At 26.3% G+C, this 14,594-nt stretch overlaps 5 protein-coding genes across 10 annotated transcripts; 3 read left to right on the top strand and 2 right to left on the bottom strand.

Moving 5' to 3' along the window:
• Positions 1–144: 144 nt before the first annotated feature.
• LOC118069939 (membrane-associated progesterone receptor component 1-like) lies at positions 145–2,319 on the bottom strand. Its single transcript, XM_035088318.1, has 3 exons — positions 1,821–2,319; positions 787–936; positions 145–487 (listed from the first exon to the last, which is right to left on the bottom strand). The coding sequence occupies exons 1-3, from the start codon at positions 2,158–2,160 to the stop codon at positions 372–374; spliced, it is 606 nt and encodes a 201-aa protein (XP_034944209.1). The 5' UTR covers positions 2,161–2,319; the 3' UTR covers positions 145–371.
• LOC118069933 (pyridoxal phosphate phosphatase PHOSPHO2-like) lies at positions 2,299–3,442 on the top strand. The gene is made up of 2 exons (XM_035088307.1): positions 2,299–2,619; positions 2,697–3,442. The coding sequence occupies exons 1-2, from the start codon at positions 2,611–2,613 to the stop codon at positions 3,417–3,419; spliced, it is 732 nt and encodes a 243-aa protein (XP_034944198.1). The 5' UTR covers positions 2,299–2,610; the 3' UTR covers positions 3,420–3,442.
• Positions 3,443–3,467: 25 nt separating this feature from the next.
• Positions 3,468–7,160, bottom strand: LOC118069897 (WD repeat-containing protein 6). Of its 2 annotated transcripts, none has more exons than XM_035088243.1 (6): positions 6,885–7,160; positions 6,475–6,820; positions 6,226–6,376; positions 5,924–6,148; positions 3,811–5,863; positions 3,468–3,722 (listed from the first exon to the last, which is right to left on the bottom strand). In XM_035088243.1, the coding sequence occupies exons 1-6, from the start codon at positions 6,949–6,951 to the stop codon at positions 3,478–3,480; spliced, it is 3,087 nt and encodes a 1,028-aa protein (XP_034944134.1). In that variant the 5' UTR covers positions 6,952–7,160; the 3' UTR covers positions 3,468–3,477. The 2 variants fall into 2 exon arrangements, with proteins under 2 accessions (XP_034944134.1, XP_034944143.1); XM_035088252.1 differs by having other exon boundaries at positions 6,475–6,835; positions 6,885–6,932.
• A 152-nt stretch (positions 7,161–7,312) lies between these two features.
• SkpA (SKP1-related A) lies at positions 7,313–9,165 on the top strand. The gene is made up of 3 exons (XM_035088328.1): positions 7,313–7,492; positions 8,436–8,714; positions 8,795–9,165. Exons 2-3 carry the CDS (start codon positions 8,436–8,438, stop codon positions 9,002–9,004), a joined length of 489 nt encoding a protein of 162 aa, XP_034944219.1. The 5' UTR covers positions 7,313–7,492; the 3' UTR covers positions 9,005–9,165.
• Positions 9,166–9,724: 559 nt separating this feature from the next.
• On the top strand, positions 9,725–13,448 carry LOC118069908 (beta-1,4-glucuronyltransferase 1-like). Of its 5 annotated transcripts, none has more exons than XM_035088259.1 (6): positions 9,725–10,052; positions 11,371–11,786; positions 11,862–11,942; positions 12,023–12,418; positions 12,525–12,872; positions 12,947–13,448. In XM_035088259.1, exons 2-6 carry the CDS (start codon positions 11,484–11,486, stop codon positions 13,388–13,390), a joined length of 1,572 nt encoding a protein of 523 aa, XP_034944150.1. In that variant the 5' UTR covers positions 9,725–10,052; positions 11,371–11,483; the 3' UTR covers positions 13,391–13,448. The 5 variants fall into 5 exon arrangements, with proteins under 5 accessions (XP_034944150.1, XP_034944178.1, XP_034944158.1 ...); XM_035088287.1 differs by lacking the exon at positions 9,725–10,052 and adding an exon at positions 10,060–10,407; XM_035088267.1 differs by lacking the exon at positions 9,725–10,052 and adding an exon at positions 10,060–10,456.
• The last annotated feature ends 1,146 nt before the right edge of the window (positions 13,449–14,594 follow it).

The following is a 14,594-nucleotide window of genomic DNA, read 5'->3' as shown; positions in this document are numbered from 1 at the left end:
TTTATCAAAGTATAATTCTATAAATTTTAAGAAAATTATTATAAAATTTAGCGTTAAACACTTACAATGATATTCATTAAGAATGTATGGTGGAAATTGTAGAAAATCTTCTACATATATAAAAATTATTCCAAATATCAAAAAAATTCTTCATATCTTTATAGCACGTTTAAAAATCAAGTATTCAGTAGTAGTGTAACAGTCTCAAATATTTATATCATTTTTACATCGTTCGATAGATTTTTTCTCTAAAAATGAATGTAGTTGATATCACATTCAAAATTGTATTACCAAGTGATCAATAGACATTTTTTTAATAATAAGTGTCATATGTCTGATCTTATCTTTAATATGATAGAATTTTTACGTGGTCAATCGTCTTTAGATTTTGCATCTGATTCTTGTTGACTTCCTTCGTCTTCTTCATCTGAATAATTCGTCGGTGCTTCACCTGGTTTTAATAATTTTCCAACATAATCGTATCTTTCTGTAAAATTAAAAATCATCATTATTATGATTATTATATTTTTTTTGTTTAAAAATTAATCTTTTAAGAATGATGAAAATTAAACTTGATAAGAATTATCAAACAACACTTGTGGTCTACTTCATTATTGAATGTAATTGTAATTGTAAGAGTTTCCTTGTTATTCTTGAATGATACAAAGATATTCTGACTGTCAATAAGTGAAGTATTAAAGAAAAAAATATTGATAATTATTATAATTAGCATGACATATTATGTAATATTTTTTATTAAAAAATAAATAAATTTCATTTGGTTACCTTTAAATTGTTCTTCCCACTCTAAAATTGAGTTCATTTCTGTAGTATTGAGATCACTTAAGTCATCATACTCATCTTTCCCTGGTACTACTGAAAATGTTGCTAAACCTCGACTAGCATCGCGACCTCCAAAGGCAGCATACGGGCCATCTATGAAACAAATTATAATAAATCATTTCTGAACTATCAATATCAATAAAATAGTTATAAATTATCTATAGTCATCATAAAATTGCTTCAGTAGCCAGTGCTAAAATTAATTGAGCTAACTCTACACTATTATTCATACTATTATTTCAATAATTTCAATTATAAAACATGCTGATATCATCGAGTAAAACGGAATAAAAATGAACTTGCTACAATAATGTGATCAAGCATTATTACAGTTGAGAGCATTAACTATAATGTTTACATTTGACAAAATAATAATGTCTATCAAATTGTCGCATTAATTATTTATAAATCTATTTATAAAAAAATTTATTTATTAGTTTTAAATAATATTAAAATTGATTTGAATCGTGATTTATTGATTCATAAGATTATTTTGAATGATGTAAATCAATACGATATATACATAAATAATGCATACGATTGCATGACTGAACACTTCATACAATAATTCTTATAGATGGAATTTGTTCAAATAAAAATTAAAAAAAAAATACCAGAGATAAATGTTTCAACTATTTAACGGTTAATATAAATAAGTATAAATTACTTATTGAAAAATCAATGTTAATGATTACAATTACTTTAGTATATGTAAATATATAAATTATCAGGTGTGGTCATCAGTTAGGATAGAAAATAAGTTTTTTATCTAACGACTTCGTAGCTGTAAGGCATTTGCCCAGTCATAGAAATCACGCGATATGACGAAGATATCATTTAGAGATATTTTAAACCATAGAAGTAATGTACTGTATAATAAAAATAAGGATTAATTAAATATAATTCCTTCAAGTATAATGTAAATTACAAAATATATGATATGTATAAATGATTATTATAATAATTAAAATTCATACCAGGTCCATAAAACCTTCGACCTTTTGTAACATCATAAACACTGCCGTTAACAGCTACAAGAATTCGTCCATCTGGTCCCGTACCATCGTATTTTTTCAATTCTTCAACAGTAAAATCACGTCTGATCTTAGGAAGCGGTTTGTATGTTACTACTTGTGGTTCTCCCATAGTCTTACTCCGAAATATTTTATAAACAAGAAAGGCTATAACAATCACCAAAAATATATTGATTGGGCTTTTGATTATTTCCGAAATAAAATTTGAAATGACTGAATCTTCTTGCAACATTGAAGAAGAATCTGAAGTACTAGAAACCGGCGAATCTACACGTTCGGCCATTTTGCCCACTGTCTTCAATAATGCCGCGTAGTGTTTTTTAGCTTTCCGGCAATCTCTGATAAGAGAATAATAAATAAAAAAATTATAACTTCGTCAACACACGCCGATGTCTCGCTATATATTCCATAGCGTATCGTAGTTTATACTTCTCCTCCTCTTTTCGTTCGGTTAACGTCATCATTCGTTCATTGGCCCGCATCGCACGGGTTTATATGTTGCCCTCTACACATAAAAGAAATCATTACATATTGGTTTAATTTATTAACCGATGGTTAGAAAATACGCGACAAATTGTGTATAATTTTGAATAGAACTGACAATAATACTACAGGCATATCATATGTGTACCTGAGGATCAATCGAATTTATTTTATTTCAAAATTAAACAATTATTCGATTCAAAAGCTTGTTTCATTCTGAAATTCAAATTTTATTAGAGTATTTAAGTTTATGATGCAGGTAAAATATATAAATAAATATTACCATCAAGTCATTTAAATTTATCTTGTAATCATATTCTTTTTTAAATTCTACAGGTTTCAAAACCCCTCTTGATGTGCTTTGATTTTGATAACACAATCATCAATGAAAATAGTGATATTATTATTAAAAATTTGTATCCTCATGATGTACCAGATAATGTAAAAAAACTATGCAATTCAGGATGGACAGCATACATGAGATCAATATTTCAATTAATTCACAGTATTGGAGTACAAAAAGATACTATTATCAATTCTATACATGGAATACCAGCAGTATCAGGTTTTGAAGATCTTATCAAAAATTTACATGCCAATAATTGTGATATTATAATTATTAGTGATGCAAATTCTGTATTTATTGAAACTTGGTTAGAAAAGAAACAATTAAAGAATTGTATTGATAAAATTTATACTAATCCGGCATGGTTTGATGAAAATAATTTGTTACATATCAAGGAATATCATCAACAAGATTGGTGCAAGTTTAGTGAGAAAAATTTGTGTAAAGGATATGTTCTTGAATCTTACATAAAAGAAAAAGCTGATGCAGGAGTTAAATATAATATGGTAGCATATGTAGGTGATGGTAGAAATGATTACTGTCCGATGTTGAAATTGTCTCCAAATGATATTGCATTTCCGAGACAGGATAATTACATTATGAAAATGATCAATGATTATAAAAATAGTAATGAATCCATTAAAGCCAAAATAATCCCTTGGAAAGATGGGAATGATATTTGGCAAGCTTTAAGAGGTAATTTAAACATTTAATAATGTTTTTATTAGAAAATTTTATTCATAAAAATATAGTCTATTTTGAATGGAAAATTTAATCTTCCATTTCAAGACGTATTATTTCAATACCTTGCCCATATATACAGACAAGTACATCATTTGTGTCATTATTTAAACTATTTACAATAGTTAAACCATGTGGGTCTGTTATAGAAGTAAGTAAAACTTTTTGCAAAGGCTCCACTGATAATATTGATTTACAATATGAATAATAATACGTCACAATTTGTTGATCAATTGCAACACTTACAAATTTATCAATTCCGTAAAATTTGATACCTGTGGGGAAAATTAAATTTTGAGTATAATTCTTTAACAAATAATTAATTACATTATTAACAGAATATAAACAGTATTTTTTAGTTACCTGTTATTTGAGTATAATGAATAAATGAAGAGCTCCATTCAGCTAAAATATCAGCCATCAAAGTAGTATTTGTACTTTCAAATATTGTAAATAATGATAAATTAATTTTGTTATCATCACCTCCAGTTAGTAATAAAAATACTTCGCTGTTTTGTTTGAAGTCATAGCTATTAATTCCCGACTGATGTATATTCCACGATTTGAATGGTTTTATATTTACATTATCAGATTTATTACAAATATTTTCAATTATAAGTTTCATTGACCAAAGATTTACAATTCCATCAGTTGCCATACTTATAAGAATAACTTCATTTCCATAATCAAATACATGAATTTTTATAATACAACGATTGTAATATGGAATTTCTGTTGTCAAATAAAAATTATTTAAATATATATCATAAGAAAATATTCTTATAAATCCATCTGAACAAGCAACAAATAATATAACAATATTTTTTTCTACATATGTATATGAAGTAATATCCATAAAACGAGTCTCAGGATCTATAAAATATTCTTGCTGTTTACTTAGCATTATTTTACGCTGATCTTTATTCGTTCCATGTAACATATAAGACATCAGTTCAGTAATTTCTAAATTATCCTTAATGAATTTATCTTCAACAACATCAACTGTTACTTTCCATACTTTCAACTGAGCTCTGCCACCTCCTGTGAAAATTAAACTTCCTGCTTTCTCATTAGAACTATTTAGATTTATTATATTGATGCATTTTACACTTGAAATGTGACCATCAATTAAATCTAAACACGATAATTGATATTTTTCTGGTAATATTTTATACAATTCAGTAAAGCGAAGTGTACAATCTTCACTAGCAGACAGCAAAATATTTTTATTTGATATACCAGGTAATACTTGCATACAATTAATTTCTTTAGTATGATGGCCTTGTATTATTGTTTTACTAAATGTGCACATCATGTTGTTAGTTGTATATACTTTTTTATTCCGTATGCAAGTGAACTGGATAAATTTATCAATAAATGTACAGTCCCAAGATCTATGGCCACCACCACAGATAAATTTTAAAATCAAACGTTGTGAATTAATGCTGTAAATCATAAACTCAATTTCTTTAAATCCTAGTACATAAACATCTTGTTCAGTTTGTACTATTTTACTCACCCAGGTCATAGGTACTTTTTTATAATACAAAGGTTGTATTATTTTAGGTGTGTTATCAGAAAAGTTAACTTTATAGAATCGTAATGTACCATCACGGCCCGCACTTATTAATTTTTTGTTGATGAAATGAAAATATTGAATTCCTAACACATAGTGCATTTTTGTTAAATATTGTAATGGATTTTTTTTATCCTTTTCTGAATTTATTTTAAAAACATAAATATGTCCATTACGATCTCCACAAATGAGTAAATTTTTAAGCATTATTGCCGTTGTAGTCCAACGTTCTTTACTCATCGGCAGCATAAACTCTGATTTTAATAATAATTCTCTGTCATTTGTTATCTGAAACATTTTTAGGTGGCCTTCATGACCACAAACAAGTAGGGTATTATCATTCAGCCAATGAACTGCAAAAATTTTCGATTCGAAAATTTTTGTTGAAGTTATATGAACGTCCAGCTTATCATTTACTTCTTCAAAAATATCTAAATGTCCATCATTAGATGCAAATACTATTTTTGTTCGATTGGGACAGATTTGCATTAAACAATAATTTTTATATTTAGATAAGTTAATATGATTCTTGATGAGTTCTTTCAAAGCAGCGTTGTAGGTAAATAATTCCCCATTTTCAACGAAAATTAAAATCTTGCCAGATTTTAAGTATTGTACATATTTAGGTATTTTTTTTTCTTCCAATTCTAAAGCAGACATTAAAGACATTTCCATTTGATTTGAAAGTAATGACCATGAATACACTCCATCATCTGCTCCTCCAGTAAATACATAACAATTATCATTCGACACTTCAATACTCCAAATTGTTGCTCCATTATGAGCTAATATTTTATCACATAAATTCCCATCCATTGACCAAATACAAACTTGAGAGTCCTTAAAAAATAAACTTGAATAAATAAATTATGCTATTTATCAAATAATTTACAATCATACCTCTCCAATACTGATGATAGTATTATTCACAATGATTGATTTCCATACTCTAGCAGTATGTCCATACATTGTATGCTTTAAATTTATTTTAATGTCTTTCCAATTATTATATACCAATGATTCGTCAGTGCAACTTTTAATTTCCCATAATCTGACAGTTCTATCATCGGAAGTTGAAGTTATCAAATTTTTACAAGAATCATAAAATATAGAAAATATCACACCCTAAAATTTCATTCAACATCAATAGAAATTTAAATTCTGAATTTAATTAATTAAATCAAAAATACGTAGTTACTAACATCATGTCCTTTCAAACGCCATAAAACAGGTTGATCCGATTGAAGTGATAAATTATCTTGCACAATGATCCATATTAAAATTTCTTGAAAAACTGTTCCACTAAATATTACAGCTTGATTTGGTTGATCTGTTGAAATGTTACCACAATATCTACCATGATGATGTTAATGTTATTATATTAAGATGATTAAGAAAAAATCTTGATTCATAATGTGATAAATAAACTTGCGATTTCAACAAAAGGATACAATAAGCATTTTTCCTCACACCAAATATTGGTATATTCCATAGTTAATGTGTTGTATAAATATAAATTATTGTGAGCAAATAAAACATAAAGCTTTTCATAATTGCTGTGAGGAATGAATTTGGCGGAAATAATCCAATCATTAAACATATGTTTTGAAGAATTTTTTACTCCAAATGTAGTAGTTGCTATTTCAACTTGAAAAATGCTAAGACATCTTCCTCCAAATACAATCAATTTATCAAAGGATTTTATAATTCCATGAATAGAATCATGGTGGAATGTATTTATTACTGATTCACAATGAGATGTTGAAATCTTGTATATGCATAAATGATTTCCAATTCCTGTAAATTAAATATCTGTCTTATTTTTATTGAATATTATATTTTAAATATTAAAGTTACAAACCTACTAATAGATAGTCATCAATACAACACATAGCCAAAACATTATATTTCAACGCCACAGAAATCATTTTATTTAATATTTAATATCTTTTATTTACAAAAATTTTATTTGTATAGATTTTAAACAAGCACGTGGTAGTTACATGTTTATTAGTTGATATACATGTATGCTATGATGATAAAGTTTATACAGAAAGTATATAGCGGCGGATGTTTACATGTCTCTATTTCAGTTTTGTGCTACAAACCCTTTTAATTTTTCGCGCCATTTTCTCTGCACATGTTTTTCTCAACTCCAGCCCTCTTTAGTTTCTTTTGCAAACGAAAATTTTGCAAAACGAACCAAAATCGCACGAAGTATGCATAATTGTAGCATTTACTATAGCAAACTTCTAAAGGGACGCCATCGTGAATGGCGTCGGTAGTCTGTACTGTACCATACATTTTGTACAGCGTTGTTTGAGCTCAGAAGTCAGTAATCTGCGAAGCAGTAAACACGCATTTCTGAAAATTACCTCAATATTTCTTCTAAAAAACTGTTTTGAAATAAGAAAATAGTGTAATTTCACATTTAAAAAATACTTTACTGATTAAATTAATTCAATTAAGGTAAGAAATAGTGTTTTTACTTTTATTTATTATTAGCATATCATCATGATAAACATGGTAGCTAGAATCGCATTTTCCGTCGTGATAACTTTTGCAATTTCAGCCTATAATAAATATTTTGATTTAAATTTATTATTTTTAATAATTTTATTGGAAAACCATACTAATTATTCATTATTTATATTTTTAGTAGTGTTATAATTATTATTGGAAAACAATACTAATTATTTATTTAGTAATACGAAAGAATGTATCAATAATTATTAAATTTATCATATACGACCATTTCTTACTAAAGCTTTCGAAATTCTTGATTTAACTATTGTTTTTTTTGTAAAACTAATGAAATTGAGTTTCCTAACCTCATTCTCAAATGGACTGAATTTCTACATTTGAACCTTTTGTCTCATCGGTGACCGTTTTATATAGTACATACCATATACTAATATAAATATGACCTTTTTTTTATTTAGCTTTACTTCTAAATCTTTTTTCAATGTATCTACATCAATATCTCTGTCTATAAGACCTTCAACATTTTTCGTTCTATTAAATCAATTTAAAATCAATCAAAATATCGTTGACTCTCAGAAATTTTAGTAAACAATTACTTCATTTACTGATCACATTTAAAAACAAAGTTTTAATTTTAAATATTTTTTTCGTCATGCCTGCGCGGAAAGTTCACTTTTCCATTGGAGAGGGGTTGAACTTTCCACTCAGGTATGACGAAAAATTATATTCAGCCCTAAGGAGGACAATTAGACAAGCTTAAACCACGTGTTTACCCCCCTCGCCTTCGGCTCGGGTTGTAATTTTACACGTGGTTTGAGCTAGTCTACTTTTCCTCCCTAGGTGTGAAATATACTATTTTTTTTAATTTTTTAATTTATATTCTATATAAATTTTATATAAATAATAAATTTAAATATTGCCTTTACAGATGACGAACATAAAATTACAAAGTAATGATGGTGAAATCTACGATGTTGATGTTGAGATTGCAAAATGCTCAGTCACAATTAAAACTATGTTAGAAGATTTAGGAATGGACGAAGATGAAGATGAAGTTGTTCCGTTACCAAATGTGAATTCAGCCATCTTAAAGAAAGTCATACAATGGGCAACTTACCACAAAGACGATCCTCCACCACCAGAAGATGATGAAAATAAAGAAAAACGAACTGATGATATTAGTTCTTGGGATGCTGATTTCTTGAAGGTTTATTTTTTGTTATATTCAAAAAATATTATTCCTTTTATAATATGAAAAATATATCATACATAAATTGCATTATTTAGGTTGATCAAGGAACTCTCTTTGAACTTATTTTGGCTGCCAATTACTTGGATATTAAAGGCCTCCTGGATGTAACTTGCAAAACAGTAGCAAATATGATTAAAGGAAAAACGCCAGAAGAAATAAGGAAGACTTTTAATATAAAAAATGACTTTTCGGCAGCAGAAGAAGAGCAAGTTCGCAAAGAAAATGAATGGTGTGAGGAGAAGTAAAAATTACATGAAAGATAACAACGTTTTTTTTTTAAATTCTTTTAGTTCAATTAATCATATTAGTAGAGTTATAAACATATTTCTTTCTTGTGCTAAATATTCGTAGATTTGTTTCTTTGTTGATACATTTTATTGTTTAAATCAAAAAATATTTCCATTATCACAATATTTTAAAAGATTACCATCAAGATAGATGACATGCTACCGTTTAGGAACGTTTCATAGAAATTAAAATAATATTGGCGTATTCCTATTTAAAACATTAAGTAATAAGCTTATTATAAGTTGAATTTATTTATAAAATATAAACCAACTTAATAAATAAACAAAATGAATCCTATTTAAATTAACATGGAAATATTTAAACCAAAAATTAATTGCGTAATAAATACCATTTTCTTTAACAAAAATAGATTAAATAGATTAAATTTTGTATTGATAAAATTAATGATTCTGAAATTGAGTAAAAGTAAGATTTAAAATCGTACACTGTAATAAACACATTTAATGTATACAATTCTATAATGTACCACGTACGAAATATATAAATTTTAAGTTATAATTTTTTAAACAATTCCTTTACATTCCCAAATCCTTTATATATCATATGTCAAAAAAATTTTCATCAAAATAATAACAATAATAATAATAATAATTTCCGACTTCTCATAAGTTGATGAGAAGACGTGACTTTAGCCACTTCAGCACGAATTACTATTTTAGATTGAAAAAAATAATGAATTAGTATTTTTTTGAAATTTAGCTTAAATTTTATAGAATTTTATTAATTTATTTATTAGATTAAGATAATTTTTTAAATGTTTTCATAAAAAAATATAATTCCATAATAATAATGGAACACACTTCATCCATGACGTTAATGAACAAAGAGAAAGCAAGCAGTTTTATCTGATCAAAGTTATTTTATAATTTCCAGCCTTGTCACATTATTGTTTTAAGTTTGACGTGGCTCGTCAGTATGTATCTGTAGTGTGCAGACATAAATATATGCAGTTTTCAAGTATATGCATACCGCATCCACTACTTCGTAAGTACATACATGCATAGACACAGAATAAGAAGAGATCTAGTTTTTAACATGAGATCATAAAGTATTTTACAATTTTTTTTGCAATTAAACATGTTGTTATATATTGAATTTAATTTTAAAAAAATTCAAAAAATATTAAATATTCTCAGTATGCAATAATTATTTTTTAACTTCTACTTTGCTGCATTCGATTCTCCAAATCACTGTGCCAAATTTTTTCGTACTTTTAAACAAATACAGTTATACAAATACATGTGTATCTACAGCAAATATTGTGTTCGTGTATGCTAAAAAGACAGTACGAGTGATATTGGTGATTACCTTAATTTGCATAAAATTTTCAATTTATTTGGTACAGTATATATAATTGAATAATCATCTATTAAACAATATTTATTGATGTAAGTTAATTATTCTATTCATTAAATGCATCTTTTTTATCTCATATTTATACTAAAAAAATTTTTTTTTATTACTATACAATTTTCTATTTATTTATAGTTAACTATTTGATTTTTTAATTAACGCATTGAAGACATTGAGTCATTGATTTTAAATGATCAATTTGACAAAATTATTTTCCATTTAATTGTGTAACTTATAATTATAAATTTCCAACAATATTTGCCTGGAGGTAAAATAGAAATTTGAAATCATGATAAAAATTAAATAAACGATAATTAAATTATAAAATACCTGGAACAAAAAAATTATTTGCCACGTTATAAGAAATAAAATTATCTTGTGAGTAATAACAAAATGATCATTTACTCAGGCAAAATTGATGATTTTTTTATAATATACAATTCAACATAAAGCAATAAGGACATTGGATATATTTTTTTTTGACCTTGAAAAATGTTTATGTTTAGTTTAATATCGATTGTGAAATTTAGTTAACAATTATTAATGTGTCTTTAACGTCAATGCTAGATATCTGTACATATAAATTCTTTACATGCTTATCTTTTAAATAATTCTTACCATTGTTTTTATTTAAATGTTTCATTATTATTGATCAACGTTTTTATGTTTATTAAATAAATATATAATCAGAAAAAAAATAAATGCTAAAGTTTTAACAGTAAAACACGTAGAGTGATATAGAGATAATACATTTAATTTTATTATCGTAGTTCCTATCATGAGAGTTCAGTCTTTGATAGTATGTTAAATTTTCATGGACTATTCAATGTCCTCTTCTGAATATAATATTTCTGTTAATTTGATCAAAGTGACTGGCAAGAAATAAATGTTAATCATTTTATTTCATTTCGTAATTATTATTAATATTATGTAATTATTAATATTTCAGGATTGGAGGTAAACTGCTATCTAGTATTATTCTATATGTTTTGTGATAATACTGAGGAACCATTCAATATGTGACATTTAGCCATAAAATTTCAATAAAGCAGTATTACAATCATGATTTTAATTGGACGACGAATTTGGGCCTTTAGGCTTTCAATAGTACTTAGTATTTGTGCTGTGCTATATTTTTGTGCTTATTTTGGTACTTCTGGCCCTTGGATTGATGATGGAACAACAGCAGCAGCTGTAAGCAATTTGGAACAAATAAAATCAGATCTAACTCAACATCAAACCACTTTCACATCTAAAAATAATAGTAAAAAAACGAATTCCATTAAACCAACATCAGCCACGGGGTTAGCTTCTTCAATACTATTACTACCATCAGCACCTTTAGTTTCATCACTATCATCATCGGTGAGTATAAAAATAAATCAAGTATTTACTTTGATTTTTTGTGAATTTATTTATTAAGCTATAATCATTTGAAAGGATTTAAAAAAATTAGAAGAAAAAGAAAAATCAAAAAATACATCTCATGTTGGAGTTGAATTTCAAGATGCACAAGATAAAGTAAGTAAAGAATGTAGAAAATAAATGTAATAATTAAACAGCATTTAATATTATTAGTTATTGAAACAATTCATTTTTAGAAACTATCACAATCATCCTCAATTACATTATCTACTCAACAATCAAAGAATAATTCTTTGAAGGACATTATTAAATGTAATGAAAAAACATTAGAACCCAAAATGGCTCAACGTGGTGATTATTGGGTATTATACAATTACGTGCCAATGAGTCTTAAGATACAATGTTGGGAAAGCGTGACTTATACAACTCATGCTGATTTTACATTTCTTGATAATCTAGAACCTTTGTTAAAACGTTGGCAAGCTCCAGTATCAATAGCTCTGCATACACCGGGAACAGATTTCCAACCAACTCTAGATTCAATCAAATATTTAAGAAGTTGTAAAAGTTCCCTTATCTCAAAATTTACAACATTTCACATTTATTTCCACAGTAAACATATTCCAAAAGTGGTCAGTTTTTTTGTCATTTTTATGTTTAACTCACATTATGGATAATGATAATATATTTAAATATTATCTAACAATCATCATACTGATAATAACTATTTTTATGCAGGTGCCATCAAGTAAAAAAGTTATGGAAGCCGAGCCATATAATTGTAGTCTTGGTCCACCTTGGACTAATAATAATTATATTAATAATAAAATGTATAAAAACAAAGAAAAACTTTTATATCCAGTGAACGTTGGTCGTAATATTGCTCGAGAATCAGCAATAACTCATTATGTATTAGCTAGTGATATTGAATTATATCCAAATCCTCCTAATCTGCCAATCAAATTTTTAGAAATGATTAGAAGAAATGATGATCCACTATTGTTAAGTAAACATCATAAAGTATTTGTTTTACCAATATTTGAAGTGGAAAAGAATAGTGAACCACCTCTCAATAAAACAGCTTTAGTACGTTATTCAATACACTTCATATTTATTAATATTAATTAGTGTAATGATATTAATTGCTTCTTTTTTTCTAGGTTAAGATGTTAAAAGCACGTAAAGCAGTACCATTTCATGAAAGACTATGTTCTATATGTCATAATATACCGAAAAGTAAAGAATGGCAAGAAGCACGAGTACTTAATGATGATATTCATGTATTTTTTTGTGGAAAAAGAACAGGAAGTTTTGCCCATTGGGAGCCTATTTTTATTGGAACAAATAATGATCCTCTTTATGATGAAAGACTTACTTGGGAGGGTAAAAGTGATAAAATGACACAGGGCTATGCACTTTGTGTTTTGGATTATGACTTTTTAATTTTAGATAATGCATTTCTAGTACATCGGCCAGGTATTAAACGTTATAAAAAAGATCCTCGTCGTGATACATTGACCGAAAAAACTAATATGATTATCCGGAAAATTATTATGCCTGAATTGAAAATTATGTATGGATTGAGAAAAGGTTGTGTCATTTAATTCAATCGTATGTTTATACGTGTGAATATATATTTTTAAAGTAGTACACCCTAAAAAATTTTTTTATATTAATAATACTATAATTACATCTATATACTCGTGATTACCGTGACTTAAATCATTTTTATTCTATATATTACACTGAGCTTGAAACAATTTATTCAATGTTTAATAGGTTGATATTTGTGTACTTAAAATCCCAGTATTTGTTGAGAAACACTAATAATTGATGTAAATAATGAATGTTTGATGTATGATAAACATTCCGAGATTATTTTTCTTGCTCATTTTTATAAATAGTATAATCTAAGAAATTATTTGTACTTAAAACTCTTGAGATTTTTTAAATGTACTGGAAATGAAAAATTGACAGTAGTAATAGCAGCGATAGTAATATTAATGGGAATAGAAATAATAATAATAATAATAATTGTAACATTAACAGTTATGATAGTAATAATGATAACTGATGATTTAATATTTAATAATCAAAAGTTTATTTTACGACTACTTAAGGGATAATATTATTAAAACAAATACTACAAATTTTATCTGCGTTTTGTCCGAAACTATAAAAGTAATATAATTACATATTTTCAACAGAAATAACATTACTTTGAGTAATAAGTAGGAATGTTCGCGCATATTATGCATCATGTGCCTTATTGCTACTGTCTTATTTATTAAAAAATTGGAGATAATACTCAATTATACATAATAGATACAGATCTGATATGAATAGATGAGATTATAGATTATAATCATTTACATGACGCTATAAAAGATCTATTGCACTAATTAAGTATAATATATTTGTTTGGTATTCAGTATTTTTTAAAATAAATATAAATTACTCTTGTACGATTGCTGATATTGAAGATGAAAAAGATATTTATAAAACAATTAATAAAATTATAATAATGAAAATAATGATAGTAAATGAATCATAGTCATTGAAAATTTCTTCAAATTTTTATAAATCAATCAGTTATTTGTAAAAGATCATTATTTTTATTTATACTTGTTGTAGATATCAAAATTATATATTTTCTAAGATTATTTATTCGTTTGTTTTAAACATATCCCATGTCATGAAATGACCAATGTAAATATAAATGATGATAATAATATTGTAAACGTACGAAAGATAAATAATTCTATCGAAAAAAAATAAAATTTTTTATTGTAAAAGAATATGTCCAAG

Source organism: Chelonus insularis, unplaced genomic scaffold, assembly GCF_013357705.1.
Source record: "Chelonus insularis isolate UGA/USDA-ARS -01 unplaced genomic scaffold, ASM1335770v1 contig_128_pilon, whole genome shotgun sequence".
NCBI classification, from domain to species: Eukaryota; Metazoa; Arthropoda; class Insecta; order Hymenoptera; family Braconidae; genus Chelonus; species Chelonus insularis.
This window is presented reverse-complemented; position numbering and strand designations above follow the sequence as displayed.

Bases quoted from the DNA above. Each gene is read 5' to 3' on its own strand.
- LOC118069939 (XM_035088318.1), bottom strand. From the start codon at position 2,160: ATGGCCGAACGTGTAGATTCGCCGGTTTCTAGTACTTCAGATTCTTCT. The intron at 937-1,820 runs GTATGAATTTTA...TTTGTTTCATAG, and splicing joins TCGAAGGTTTTATGGACCTG to ATGGCCCGTATGCTGCCTTT. The intron at 488-786 runs GTAACCAAATGA...TTAATTTTACAG, and splicing joins GTGGGAAGAACAATTTAAAG to AAAGATACGATTATGTTGGA.
- SkpA (XM_035088328.1), top strand. From the start codon at position 8,436: ATGACGAACATAAAATTACAAAGTAATGATGGTGAAATCTACGATGTT. The intron at 8,715-8,794 runs GTTTATTTTTTG...TGCATTATTTAG, and splicing joins GGGATGCTGATTTCTTGAAG to GTTGATCAAGGAACTCTCTT.
- LOC118069908 (XM_035088259.1), top strand. From the start codon at position 11,484: ATGATTTTAATTGGACGACGAATTTGGGCCTTTAGGCTTTCAATAGTA. The intron at 11,943-12,022 runs GTAAGTAAAGAA...ATTCATTTTTAG, and splicing joins TTCAAGATGCACAAGATAAA to AAACTATCACAATCATCCTC. The intron at 12,873-12,946 runs GTACGTTATTCA...CTTTTTTTCTAG, and splicing joins CTCTCAATAAAACAGCTTTA to GTTAAGATGTTAAAAGCACG.
- LOC118069897 (XM_035088243.1), bottom strand. From the start codon at position 6,951: ATGATTTCTGTGGCGTTGAAATATAATGTTTTGGCTATGTGTTGTATT. The intron at 5,864-5,923 runs GTATGATTGTAA...TTATTTTTTAAG, and splicing joins CTATCATCAGTATTGGAGAG to GACTCTCAAGTTTGTATTTG. The intron at 3,723-3,810 runs GTAACTAAAAAA...TTTTCCCCACAG, and splicing joins TCATTATACTCAAATAACAG to GTATCAAATTTTACGGAATT.